At 41.8% G+C, this 15,515-nt stretch overlaps 1 protein-coding gene across 1 annotated transcript in view; it reads left to right on the top strand.

The window, feature by feature from the left end:
- The window catches only part of commd7 (COMM domain containing 7), a 17,728-nt gene continuing 2,213 nt past the window's right edge, over positions 1-15,515 (top strand). The window contains exons 1-7 of the mRNA XM_061972588.2: positions 1-90; positions 222-275; positions 398-500; positions 5,316-5,372; positions 10,836-10,873; positions 10,956-11,046; positions 11,967-12,016. Of these exons, the coding sequence (XP_061828572.1) occupies positions 7-90; positions 222-275; positions 398-500; positions 5,316-5,372; positions 10,836-10,873; positions 10,956-11,046; positions 11,967-12,016 (477 nt within the window). The 5' untranslated portion in view covers positions 1-6. The remainder of the gene's footprint in view (positions 91-221; positions 276-397; positions 501-5,315; positions 5,373-10,835; positions 10,874-10,955; positions 11,047-11,966; positions 12,017-15,515) is intronic.

Here is a 15,515-nt window from a genome sequence, read left to right as displayed (position 1 = left end):
GACAAAATGATCCAAGTTCATTTCACTAAAGATGTTTTACCACTTTGTGTCGGCAGCGACTTTCACAACCTCAACAAGTTCAGCGAGCAGGTGATTGTGACGTGACTTTTGTGTGTCGGTTACAACAAGCTAGCAAAGAAGGCTAACAGAAACCTTCAATTGTCTTCTCGGCACGAATATAAATGTTAATAAATATTCATCTCTTTTTTTCCTTTCTGCAGCAATTTATCCGCCTGGTGGAAATACTCTTCCGGTTTTTGTTACAGCCTAAAGAGGTGAACACACACTAAAGTATTTGTTAGCATCGGGAGATATTTTGTTATAATAGTGTGTGTGTGTGTGTGTGTGTGTGTGTGTGTGTGTGTGTGTGTGTGTGTGTGTGTGTGTGTGTGTATAGACAGAGAAGTTCATGCAGCAGTTGAGTGAATTTGCAGGAGAAAACAGGATGAGTGTTGGCCCGCTGAAGAACCTCATGAAGAGCATCATACTTGTGCCACAAGGTAAACACACAATGATCTGTTCCAGGGTCAAACTGCACCCCATGTTTGAAGTCCCTTTTTAAACACAATTCACTGTCAAACAGGTTGTAAAAACAAGTTAACCATCCATCCATCCATCCATCTCATACCTGCCAACTACTCCGGTTTTCCCGTAATTAGTACGGTTTTCATCAACTTATTCCGGGTTACGGTTGCAGTGATAAAAAATATGGTTTTTCATTAATTTAAAAAAAAATTTTTTTTAGAAATGCGCGAGGCTATTTATAGCACCGCTGCCAAGCACGAGGCCATTGTTTCCAAACGAGCGAACGATCATGGAATCAGCCGGAGAAAAATCGCAAACGAGTCTTAAACCGAAAAGAAAACTGCAGTCATTCCGTGATGAATATTCAAAAGCCAATCCGGGAATAATTATCCGTTCCAAAAAGGGTGAAAACTACGCGAATTGCACCTTGTGCAGACAAGATTTTTCGATCGGACACGGAGGAATTAGCGATGTAAAAGACCACGTTGGGACAAAAAAACACAAGTCTAATGCCGTTGCTAAATTTGGATTTTAGCCACAAAAAGGTAATGACACCAATGTTATCTATTGGAATTGTTTAGTACTGTTATACTGTTAAAAGTGTTTATACTATTTATGCTTTCAAGTCCAAGTTGAAGAAATCTTGTTAAATGTTGACAGCATAACTACCAAAATACAGAAGTATGTCCTTAATATTTTTGCAATGCTATTTCTGTTGAAAAGTTCAAATGATTACATTAGAGATGTGATGTGCCACTTTTCAAGTGTCTGATGGCTTAAATTCATTTTCATTCATTTTTCATATTTTGAATTCTTTTGAAAGGCTTACAAAAAAACTACATTTGAATTGTAATTCCATGCTATTGACAGGACTATTAATTTTAATGAAGTTAGCTTACCATGTTTACAGTATGATAATTGTGATAGAAATGTGAATTTTAGGCACATAATATTTTTTACAATTGAACAAGGCAGTAGATTATACAAGCTTGGACAGAAAGTTAATAATGACACCAATTTTTTTTTAATGGAATTGTTTAGTACTGTTTTACCATTTGTTTACTGGAAAAAGTGTTTATACTTTCAATGAACAAATTGAAGTCTTGTGAAAGGTTGACAGGATAACTGGCATTAACTGTCAAAATAATTTCAAACTATTGAAGTTAGCTTACAGAATAAACATGTCAATCAACCCATATGATTTTTGCTGTCATATTTTTGTTTTGAAAAGTCACTGTGACTGATAGAAAAGTGATGGTTTTAGCAACATTTTAACCTGTCTGAATGCAATCAATCATTTTGCGTCGGGGGGCGAAGCCTGAACCCCCCACCAGGACTTTGTCCTGGACCTACCGGGGCCTGCGGCCCCTGGACCCTGGCTACTAGGTTTTTCTGATTTCAAAAGTTGGCAGGTATGGAAGCCCAGACTTCCCTCTCCCCAGCCACTTCGTCCAGCTCCTCCCGGGGGATCCCGAGGCGTTCCCAGGCCAGCCGGGAGACATAGTCTTCCCAACGTGTCCTGGGTCTTCCCCGTGGCCTCCTACCGGTCGGACGTACCCTAAACACCTCCCTAGGGAGGCGTTCGGGTGGCATCCTGACCAGATGTCCAAACCACCTCATCTGGCTCCTCTCCATGTGGAGGAGCAGCGGCTTTACTTTGAGCTCCTCCTGGATGACAGAGCTTCTCACCCTATCTCTAAGGGAGAGACCCGCCACCCGGCGGAGGAAACTCATTTGGGCCGCTTGTACCCGTGATCTTGTCCTTTCGGTCATAACCCAAAGCTCATGACCATAGGTGAGGATGGGAACGTAGATCGATCGGTAAATTGAGAGCTTTGCCTTCCGGCTCAGCTCCTTCTTCACCACAACGGATCGATACAGCGTCCGCATTACTGAAGACACCGCACCGATCCGCCTGTCGATCTCACCATCCACTCTTCCCTCACTCGTGAACAAGACTCCCAGGTACTTGAACTCCTCCACTTGGGGCAAGGTCTCCTCCCCAACCCAGAGATGGCACTCCACCCTTTCCCGGGCGAGAACCATGGACTCGGACTTGGAGGTGCTTATTCCCATCCCAGTCGCTTCACACTCATCTGCGAATTGATCCAGTGAGAGCTGAAGATCCTGGCCAGATGAAGCCATCAGGACCACATCATGTTTAAAAAGCAGAGACCTAATCCTGCAGCCACCAAACCAGATCCCCTCAACGCCTTGACTGTGCCTAGAAATTCTGTCCATAAAAGTTCAGAACAGAATGGGTGACAAAGGGCAGCCTTGGCGGAGTCCAACCCTCACTGGAAACGTGTCCGACTTACTGCCGGCAATGCGGACCAAGCTCTGACACTGATCATACAGGGAGTGGACCAAGATCTGACACTCATCATACAGGGAGAGGACCAAGTTCTGACACTGATCATACAGGGAGAGGACCAAGTTCTGACACTCATCATACAGGGAGTGGACCAAGATCTGACACTCATCATACAGGGAGAGGACCAAGTTCTGACACTGATCATACAGGGAGCGGACCAAGATCTGACACTCATCATACAGGGAGAGGACCAAGTTCTGACACTGATCATACAGGGAGAGGACCAAGATCTGACACTGATCATACAGGGAGTGGACCAAGATCTGACACTGATCATACAGGGAGAGGACCAAGTTCTGACACTGATCATACAGGGAGAGGACCAAGATCTGACACTCATCATACAGGGAGTGGACCGCCACAATCAGACAGTCCGATACGATTTGTTCACATAATCACACTCTCATTGACTGTTAGGCACATTTTGTCCTGGCAGAAAAAGCGATCACAGATGACTATCATTATAATTATTAATAACCTGCAGTGACATGTACAAACCCCGTTTCCATATGAGTTGGGAAATTGTGTTAGATGTAAAAATATAAACGGAATACAATGATTTGCAAATCCTTTTTCAAGCCATATTCAGTTGAATATGCTACAAAGACAACATATTTGATGTTCAAACTCATAAACTTTATTTTTTTTTTGCAAATAATCATTAACTTTAGAATTTCATGGCTGCAACATGTGACAAAGTAGTTGGGAAAGGGCATGTTCACCACTGTGTTACATGGCCTTTCCTTTTAACAACACTCAGTAAAGGTTTGGGAACTGAGGAGACACATTTTTGAAGCTTCTCAGGTGGAATTCTTTCCCATTCTTGCTTGATGTACAGCTTAAGTTGTTCAACAGTCCGGGGGTCTCCGTTGTGCTATTTTAGGCTTCACATTTTCAATGGGAGACAGGTCTGGACTACAGGCAGGCCCGTCTAGTACCCGCACTCTTTTACTATGAAGCCACGTTGATGTAACACGTGGCTTGGCATTGTCTTGCTGAAATAAGCAAGGGCGTCCATGGTGACGTTGCTTGGATGGCAACATATGTTGCTCCAAAAGCTGTATGTACCTTTCAGCATTAATGGTGCCTTCACAGATGTGTAAGTTACCCATGTCTTGGCCACTAATACACCCCCATACCATCACACATGCTGCCTTTTACACTTTGCGCCAATAACAATCCGGATGGTTCTTTTCCTCTTTGGTCCGGAGGACACGACGTCCACAGTTTCCAAAAACAATTTGAAATGTGGACTCGTCAGACCACAGAACACGTTTCCACTTTGTATCAGTCCATCTTAGATGAGCTCAGGCCCAACGAAGCCGACGGCGTTTCTGGGTGTTGTTGATAAACGGTTTTCGCCTTGCATAGGAGAGTTTTAACTTGCACTTACAGATGTAGCGACCAACTGTAGTTACTGACAGTGGGTTTCTGAAGTGTTCCTGAGCCCATGTGGTGATATCCTTTACACACTGATGTCGCTTGTTGATGCAGTACAGCCTGAGGGATGGAAGGTCACGGGCTTAGCTGCTTACGTGCAGTGATTTCTCCACATTCTCTGAACCCTTTGATGATATTACGGAGCGTAGATGGTGAAATCCCTAAATTCCTTGCAATAGCTGGTTGAGAAAGGTTTTTCTTAAACTGTTCAACAATTTGCTCACGCATTTGTTGACAAAGTGGTGACCCTCGCCCCATCCTTGTTTGTGAATGACTGAGCATTTCATGGAATCTACTTTTATACCCAATCATGGCACCCACCTGTTCCCAATTTGCCTGTTCACCTGTGGGATGTTCCAAATAAGTCTTTGATGAGCATTCCTCAACTTTATCAGTATTTATTGCCACCTTTCCCAACTTCTTTGTCACGTGTTGCTGCCATCAAATTCTAAAGTTAATGATTATTTGCAAAATAAAAATAAAGTTTATGAGTTTGAACATCAAATATGTTGTCTTTGTAGCATATTCAACTGAATATGGCTTGAAAATGATTTGCAAATCATTGTATTCTGTTTATATTTACATCTAACACAATTTCCCAACTCATATGGAAACGGGGTTTGTATATTATCTTTAAAGTCATAGAAACATTGATATTGCTGAAACAAAAGTGCATGGAAGTAGAGCTAACCAGATGTTTACATACTTGATCAAAACCAATGGCAATGGTGTATTATTGGTGTTTATAGTATTATTGGCATTAACAAGAACAACAATGGACACCAAACTCAGACGCGTGACAACAAAAGGTGTTTGTTCCAGCCCGAGTTGATCATAATGCATCTTCTCCATGGTCAAACTGATCATAAACCTCAATGTCATGATTAACCTTTATAACATTCACACAAATGTCACACAACTGTGAGAAGAAGTGAAGTGTGGTGGGTCCACTAAAAGTCATTGTTTTTTTGCTCAGGTGCGATGAAGAGGAACCTGACCTGTGAGCAGCTCAAAGAAGACTTGCAGACGTTAGGTATGACATCATCTGATGCAGACTCTATCGCTGATACTCTATATACATACATATATATATATATATATATATATATATATATATATATATATATATATATATATACTGTATGTGTATGTAAATATATATGTATGTATATAAACATGTATACGTATATATATATTTACATATATTTACACATGTATTTATATATACAAATATATATATATATATATATATATATATATATATATATATATATACTTGTGTGTATATGTATATTTATATACATGTGTGTATATATATATATATATGTATATGTCTTAATAAGGTTATCCAAAAAATAGTGCTCGATACCGTAGTAGAGCGCAATATATGTATGTGTGGGAAAAAAAATCACAAGACTATTTCATCTCACGATTGAAGCCAACAAGCAAACCGTCAACTTCCTTGACGTCACTTTCAACCTGAGAAATAACAGCTACCAACCATTCACGAAACCCAACACAACACTCCAATACGTGCACCATGACAGCAACCACCCACCCACCACCACGAAAAGAATACCTACCGGAATTAATAAAAGGCTATCGATGCTGTCATCCAGCAAAGCTGAATTTGACCAAGCAACCCCCCCGTACCAAAAAGCCCTTGATGAAAGCGGATGCAATTTCACCCTCACCTATGAACCCACGCCAGGAAACCAGCCAAAAAAGAACAGAAAACGAAACGACATCATCTGGTACAACCCCCCATACAGCAAAAACGTCTCAACTAACATTGGACACAAATTCCTCAATCTGATTGACAAACACTTTCCCAAAGACAACACCCTAAGAAAAGTATTCAACAAGAACAACATTAAATTGAGCTACAGCTGTATGAACAATATACGACAAATTATCTCAAACCACAACAAAACAATTGCAAATGAGCCGTCGGCCCCCGGACAGAGCGACTCCAAAACCAACAAAGGCTGCAACTGTCGAAAGAAACCTGATTGCCCTCTCAACGGGGGGTGCTTACAAACATCAGTTGTTTACCAATCTAAGGTAACACGCAAGGACATTAACACATCCGACACATATGTAGGATTAACCGAGGGAGAATTCAAAACCAGATGGAACAATCACAAGGCTTCTTTCAGGAACCAAAACCTGCGGAATACCACAGAACTCAGCAAACACATTTGGGACCTCAAAGACAATAATGTTGAATATTCAATAACATGGCAAATTCTTGCATCCAGCACACCTTACAATAGTGGTAATAAAAGATGCAACCTATGCTTGAAAGAGAAACTGTTTATTATTTACCGTCCAGACCTGTCATCCCTCAACAAGCGCAGCGAAATTGTAACAGCATGCCGCCACAGACGCAAACACCTCCTAGGTAACACATGAGCCAATCACCACGCCCCTACGCCAGCCTGTACCCACCCACTCTGTGCCCTATATAAACCATGGTATGTGAATGCTCCCATTAAAATCTCCTGATGATTGAGGGAAACCCCCCCTCATGAAACAGGCCTGTAGAGATGAAATAGTCTTGTGATTTTTTTTCCCACACATACATATATATATATGTATGTATGTATATGTATTTACAGTTGTACTCATAAGTTGACATACCCTGGGAGAATTGATGATTTCTTGGCCATTCTTCAGAGAATATGAATGATAACACACAAACCTTTCTTCCACTCATGCTTAATGGTTGTGTGAAGCTATTTATTGGCAAACAACTGTGTTTACTCTTTTTAAATCAAAATGACAAAAGAAAGTACCCAAATGACCCTGATCAAAAGTTGACATACCCCAGTGACTTTGATCTGATAACATGCACAAAAGTTGACACAAACAGCTTTGAATGGCTAATCAAGGTTCCAATCCTCACCTGTGACATGTTTGTTTGTAATGAATGTGTGTGTATAAAAGGTCAGTGAGTTTCTGGGCTTCTGACAGACCATTGCATCTTTCATCCAGTGCTGCACACATCTTTCTGGATTCTGAGTCATGGGGAAGGCAAAAAAATTGTCAAAGGATCTGCGAGAAAAGGTAATTGAACTGCATAAAACAGGAAAGGGGTATAAAAAGATATCCAAGGAATTGAGAATGCCAATCAGCAGTGTTTAAACGCTGATTAAGAAGTGGGAAATGAGGGATTCAGGTAGACCAGCAAAGATTTCAGCCACAACTGCCAGGAAAATTGTTTGAGATGCAAAGAAAAATCCACAAATAACTTCAGCTGAAATACAGGACTCTCTGAAAAATTGTGGTGTGGCTGTTTCAAGATGCACAATAAAGAGGCACTTGAAGAAAAATGGGCTGCATGGTCGAGTCGCCAGAAGAAAGGCATTTCTGCGCAGATGTCACAAAGTATCCCGCTTACATTACGCCAAACAGCACAGAGACAAGCCTCAAAACTTCTGGAACAAAGTCATTTGAAGTGATGGCTTTCTTCTGGCGACTCGACCATGCAGACAATTCTTTTCCCTTCCCCATGACTCAGAATCCAGAAACACGTGTGCAGCACTGGATGAAAGATGCAATGGTGTGTCAGAAGCCCAGAAACTCACTGACCTTTTATACACACACATTCATTACACACAAACATGTCACAGGTGAGGATTGGAACCTTGATTAGCCATTCAAAGCTGTTTGTGTCAACTTTTGTGCATGTTATCAGATCAAAGTCACTGGGGTATGTACACTTTTGATCAGGGTCATTTGGGTACTTTCTTTTGTCATTTTGATTTAAAAAGAGTAAAAAAGTTAAAGTTAAAGTACCAATGATTGTCACACACACACTAGGTGTGGCGAGATTATTCTCTGCATTTGACCCATCACCCTTTGATCACCCCCTGGGAGGTGAGGGGAGCAGTGGGCAGCAGCGGTGGCCGCGCCCGGGAATCATTTTGGTGATTTAACCCCCAATTCCAACCCTTGATGCTGAGTGCCAAGCAGGGAGGTAATGGGTCCCATTTTTATAGTCTTTGGTATGACTCGGCCGGGGTTTGAACTCACAACCTACCGATCTCAGGGCGGACACTCTAACCACTAGGCCACTGAGTAGGTACACAGTTGTTTGCCAATAAATAGCTTCACACAACCATTAAGCATGAGTGGAAGAAAGGTTTTTGTCTTATCATTCATATTCTCTGAAGAATGGCCAAGAAATCATACATTCTCCCAGGGTATGTAAACTTATGAGCACAACTGTATATATGGGTATATATAAATACATGTGTATATATATATATATATTTACATATACATATATATATATATATATATATATATATATATATATATATATATATATATATATTTATTTATATATATATATATATATATATATATATATATATATATATATATATATATATATATATATATATATATATATATATATATATACATGTATTTATATATATATATATATACATGTGTGTGTATATACAGTGTTTCCCACAGGACAGGCATCTATTAGTGGTGGTGTGGTCGGGGGGCGGGGGGTGATGGCGGCAGCGGCGATGACCAAGAAGAACGCGGAGTTGGAATATAAGTACAACACTTTATGTACATATTTAGCTCATTAAAATTACCCACAGGAAGGCGAGAAACATTTTATTTCAACAGACTCTGGCGCCGTACCTGTCGTCAAAACTCCAAAGACCGACTGCACAGTTGCGCTAACAAAATAAGAGTCTCAGAAAGCTGGCGTGCACAAGCTAGCAAGCTACGGAGTTTGCCGACAATGTATTTCTTGTAAAGTGTATACAAAGGAGTACAGAAGCTGGACAAATAAGATGCCAAAAACCAACCACTTTTATGTGGTATTGGACAGAAAGGAGGACTTTTTTTCTCCTCCATTCGAAAATGCGGACATTATCATCACTACTGTCTGATTCCAATCAATGCAAGTCATCAGAATCAGGTAATACACCAACTTATATTCTTGTCTTCATGAAAGAAAGGAATCTATATGTGTTAAACATACCTGTATTATTTTTAAACACCTTTAACTTATTAACAATATTAACAATATGTGTTAAACATGCTTGTATTGTCGTTAAACACCTTTAACTTGTTAACAATATTAACAATATGTGTTAAACATGCTTGTATTGTAATTAAACACCTTTAACTTGTTAACAATATTAACTATATGTATTAAACATACTTGTATTATCATTAAACACCTTTAATTTATCAACAATATGTGTTAAACATGCTTGTATTATCTTTAAGCACCTTTAACTTGTTAACAATATTAACTACCGGTATATGTATTAAACATACTTGTATTATCATTAAACACCTTTAATTTATTAACAATATTAACTATATGTGTTAAACATGCTTGCATTATCATTAAACACCTTTAACTTGTTAACAAAAACATATATTTCATAAATAAGTAAATATAAATTATATATATGAATGAGGTAGATCCCCACGACTTGATCAATTGAAAAGTAGCTCGCCTGCAGAAAAAGTGTGAGCACCCCTGAGTTACACCCATCTGAACAGGTCAGCCACCTGTTTAAAGGCCGATCACAGTTGAAATCTTGAAATGAAGGGCCTTTAATGGCCAAAACATTAACCTGGACAACATTTTAACAGCTGGTTGGCTCAGATTTTATTCTTTTCATTGCATTCACATGCTGCAGTGGACAGTGGACAATTTAGCTTCATTATTAATGCAGTATTTGAAGCACCGTCTCCACGTGTGTTTATTGACAACAGGGTTATAACCTGGACACGTTAGCTCGTCGGTATGGTAACACGTGACGTGACAACAGCGGCGGTGTTAATGAAGCAGCGTCAGGCTGCTCACTGTGAGTGAAACGCTCGGTGAAATCGCGGATTAACGTTAAATATATGACGAGCCGCGAGCGATGCAGCTATAACTTATCTACCTTCAACCTATATTACCCTCGTATTTTGATCCGGTCGGTCCGTTCTTTTACTCCGCCGTCTTCTTCTTCTTCTTCTTCTTCTTCTTCTTCTTCTGGCCCACCAGGTGAATTAAGTGCTATTGGCGGAGTTACAATGCATAGTAGGCTACCGCCACCTACTGCACCGGAGTTGTAACTACAAGGTACATTCACAGACAGAGTCCCATTGCTTTTATGAGCGGTCGAGCGAGTCAAAAGCCGAAAAATCCATTTGTGGCGGACGTAATTCTTTCGTGGCGGGCCGCCACAAATAAATGAATGTGTGGGAAACACTGATATATGTGTGTGTGTATATATATATATATATATATATATATATATATATATATATATATATATATATATATATATATATATATATATATATATATATATATATATATATCTGTGTGTTATTATATACATGTTGTTATTATTATTATTATTTTTTTGCTAATGTGGCTTTTACGTCCTGTTTAGATCTCTTCTGCCGCTGATCTTGTAAGATGAAGTTTTAATTCATTGTTGTTGTTACCTTGCAGGACTTGACGAGGACAAGGCCTCTCACTTTTCCCAACAGGTTCATTTCTTTCATTTTTTGTGAACTTTCATTTTGCTGGGCTTTTCTTGTGAAGGCTTTGAGCAAGACGTGTATTTTGCAGTGGGCGGAGCATAGTGCAGCGCTGTCCAGAGTGGCGGTAGGACACACCCTGATGGTCAACCAGCTGGTGGACATGGAGTGGAAGTTTGGAGGTGAGATCACTTCACAGTGGATTGCTCTTAACCCCGCGGGACGCCATGTCAGAGTCTGACAGTGTTTTAGAGTTAGGCTCCACCATCAGAATGTGTACTTAAACTTATAAAGATCACATGGATATTATTCAGTGAGTTGATTCACCAAAACTAACCTGTTATACAGGAGGAAACAGCACACAGGACGTTTCAATTGTTCAGACTGGTCGCGCTCATCAGAATGACAAGACACTTCCGGTCTGCAGGTGATAGCATTCAATTGGGAAGAAACGCCCTACTGCCCCCTACTGACCAATGTGAATACTGATGAATGTGGAATGACAGCTCCAAAAACGAATTCAAACCACAAAATAAAATAAATAAATCAACACATTATGGGTGGGTCACATATGCATGTACAGTAGATGGCAGTATTGTCCTGTTTAAAAGTGTCACAACATTGCTGTTTACGGCAGACCAACTGCTTTACGGTAGACGAAAACTTGACTGCTGTTGTTGTGTGTTGTTACCGCGCTGGGAGGACGTAAATGAAACTGCCTAACAATAAACCCACATAAGAAACCAAGAACTCGCCCTCCATCATTAGCTGTTTATATTGTGGGAAAGCGGACGTGAGAACAGGCTGTCAACACGTCACTCAGGTCCGCATGGAGCTGGAGGGGGCGTGGCCTCCAGCTCCGCCTGAATTTCGGGAGATTTCCGGGAGAAAATTTGTCCCGGGAGGTTTTCGGGAGAGGCGCTGAATTTCGGGAGTCTCCCGGAAAATCCGGGAGGGTTGGCAAGTATGATGTTGGCAAATGTATTGCAAAATGTAAAAAGTCTAGATGTTTAAACATAGCAGCTCTATTAAAAATAAAAAATACATGTATGAACATAAATTATAGTCATTTTTTTACATTTGACTGTTTTATACGTCACAGTGACTGTCGGCTCCAGTGAGATCCACAAGGTCAGCAACATCTTTCTGCAGGTACACACACACACACACACACACACACACACACACTTGGGCTGCCTTTAAGGTCACATGACTAAAACACCTGATTGTTAGTCTCACGTCAAACACACAAGAGTTAAAAAGGGGACATGTGTACCATTATTGCGTCACATTAGTGCCAAAAATCAGAGCGCATAAAAACTGTTATCGCGCGCTGATTCTCCACTTCGTACGCGCGCAGTGCCTTTTTGCGCGCGCGGTGCCTTTTTGTGCGCGCGCGACGCCTTTCTGTGCGCTCTCTGTGTACTCCTGGCATCTCTCCTTGCGCTGTCATGTTTCTTTTTGGCACTTTGGGGGCGGGTATGCTTAGACAGCCCCTTCTTTCTGATTGGTCAGGCGAAAAATGCTGAAAAATGCTCAGAGCCAATCAGAAGTATAGCAGGGCGGGTCATCGTCAATATGTATTAGAGATGCGCGGTTTGCGGGCACAACCGCGGAGTCCGCGGATTATCCGCGGATCGGGCGGATGAAATTTAAAAAAATTAGATTTTATCCGGGGGTCGGGTCGGGCGGTTGAAAAAAATAAAAAATAGATTTTAAATAGATTGAGGTGGGTGGCAGTTAAACCAATTGGTAAATATATATACATAGTTAAATGTTGTTACCCACATACGAAAAACCAGCAGGCACCTGCAGCATATGCCACAACAGAAGAAAAAAAAAAGAAGAGATGGACACTTTTACGGAGCGGAGAAGGGACGCCTCGCCGGGGTCCGGGACCGAGGCCCCTTCCCCCGAGAGGGCCCCACCGGGAGCCGTAGCTGAGGCGATCCGCGAGAAGGGCCCGACGCACGTCCAGGGTCACCACCGCGCCCACCGCACCGACACCCCGCCTCGTTCGCCTTCGCCGCGGCCGGCGTCACGCGCAGCAGGTAAGCAGTTTACCTGCCCGCCACCCCCGTGGCCGGGGGCTCGTAACAGGGGTCACTCCGTGCGCTCCGCCCGCGCAGCTTACCTGCCCACCACCTTTGTTGCCGGGGGCGCGTAACAGGGGTCACTCCGCGCGCAGTGCGCTCACGAAAGGGGTGGGGCTCACCCTGGTTGATATAGACAGCAGGACAGTGGCCATGGAAGTCGGAACCCGCTAAGGAGTGTGTAACAACCCACCTGCCGAATCAACTAGCCCTGAAAATGGATGGCGCTGGAGCCTCGGGCCCATACCCGGCCGTCGCCGGCAGCGAGACGTGCTTGGAGGTGCGCTCAGCGCGGCTCCCATATGATTGCGCACTGGTGTGCGTCTGGGTCGTGACAGCGTGGCACGCGAATGTCTGTGCTGCATTGGATCAGTCTCCTTTCTTTAACAGGCAAAAGCTTTATAACCTCACTAATGCCTTGCATCGTCTATATTACGGTAGATATATAACAACGGGCGGGTGTGGTTCTGATCAAATGTTACATCGGGTGGATGGCGGATGGTTGACGACTTTCTGATGCGGTTGCGGATGAAATAATTGCCTATCCGCGCATCTCTAATATGTATCAAGATTTACGGAGGAAGAAGTGGATAAAAAAAATGGCGCGCGCTGATGAAGGTTATTTCATAGCACATAAACACAATACAGGGTAATACAAAATGTGAGCCAAATAAATAATAAGACAACAAACACCATAATCACATCTTTCAGCCAGAACTGGTCCACCAGCAATAACATCATTTTATATTTTCACTTCTTCTTGAACATTTGTTTTCTAATTTATGGAATTTCTTTTGATTCAGCCATAAAATTAATGAAATAATCTTTGAATTTTGTTTTTAAAATGTTAAAAAAATAGCTTTTAATAATGTATTCTGAAACAGTTTAAAATAATCAGAGAACTGACTAACACTGACCCTACACAACTATGTTGCACAATTACCGTATTTTCCGCACCATAAGGAGCCCTGGGTTATAAGCCGCGCCTTCAATGAACGGCATATTTCAAAACTTTGTCCACCTATAAGCCGCCCCGTGTTGTAAGCCGCATCTAACTGCGCTAAAGGAATGTCAAAAAAACAGTCAGATAGGTCAGTCAAACTTTAATAATATATTAAAAACCAGCGTGATGTGGGCGCGCACGGAGTCGTATATCAACATGGACGGAGCTGCGTGAAAAAAGCCACCCGGCCTCTTCGCGTAAACTTAAACTTACCTTAACCACTCGCTCATCTTTTCTTCATCCATCCCTTCGAGTTAGCTTTTATGATGACGCCGGCTGGAAAGGTCTCTTTTGGCAAGGTCTTCCTTTTGAATATCACCATGGGTGGAAGTTTCTGGCCATTAGCATGGCAAGCTAGAACCACAGTGAAGGATGACTTCTCATTCCCTGTGGTGCGAATATTCACCGTACGTGCTCCCGTTGTATCCACAGTGCGGTTCACAGGAATATCAAAAGTCAGTGGAACCTCGTCCATGTTGATAATGTTCTCTGGCCGGGTCTTTTTTTCAGCTATCTTGTTTTTACAATATGCACGGAAAGTAGCCAGCTTTTCTTGAAAGTCTTTAGGCAGTTGCTGTGAAATAGTAGTCCGTGTGCGGATGGAGAGATTGCGTCTTTTCATGAACCGGAAACCTGTCGCTTAGTAGGAGCCATTTTGTGGTCTTTACAGATGTAAACACACAAAGGAAATGAAATGTAATATCCGCACGCTTCTTCTTCTTCTACGCGGGCGGGTGGTTGCTTACAGTAGAAGAAGAAGCGCTTCCTGTTCTATGGGGGCGGGTGCTTACCTTGGCGGTTGCTTGCGTAGAAGAAGAAGCGCTTCCTGTTCTACCGGGAAAAAAGATGGCGGCTGTTTACCGAAGGTGCGAGACCGAAACTTTATGAAAATGAATCTTAATATTAATCCATATATAAAGTGCACTGGGTTATAAGCCGCACTGTCAGCTTTTGAGTAAATTTGTGGTTTTTAGGTGCGGCTAATAGTGCGGAAAATACGGTAAGTCTTTTTTTTTTTTAAAGCGAAAGAGGTCATTTCAACAGGTACAGCATCCTATGTCATATCTACATGTAATAAGATTTGTAACAAGGCAAACCGTTTGTAAATTGGCCGAAAATCGAGCAAGTTATGGTAATTTAATCAGTACATGTACCATTGACATCAATGTAATGATTGAGGTAAGATGGCTACAACGTTGCTACGCTGGAGAATGATTGGTCGTATGAAAAATGCTCACAGCCAATCAGAAAGAAGGGGCCGTCTAAGCATACCCGCCCCCAAAGTGACAAAAAGAAACATGACAGCGCGAGGAGAGATGCCAGGAGTACACAGAGAGCGCGCAGAAAGGCGTCGCGCGCGCGCACGAAGTGGAGAATCAGCGCGCGATAACAGTTTTTATGCGCTCTGATTTTTGGCACTAATGTGACGCCATATACCATGCAGTAACAAAGACTTCCACTAGGAGCACTCTCCCAAAGTACACATGTAAGAACTTCAATGTCCTTCATTTTGACTTCTGTCAACACATACTCACAAACAAAAAAGTGATTTCAG

This window comes from Nerophis lumbriciformis, linkage group LG01 (assembly GCF_033978685.3).
Source record: "Nerophis lumbriciformis linkage group LG01, RoL_Nlum_v2.1, whole genome shotgun sequence".
Lineage (NCBI taxonomy): Eukaryota > Metazoa > Chordata > Actinopteri > Syngnathiformes > Syngnathidae > Nerophis > Nerophis lumbriciformis.
The sequence above is the reverse complement of the archived record's forward strand: the minus strand, read 5'-3'. Positions and strand labels throughout refer to the sequence as shown.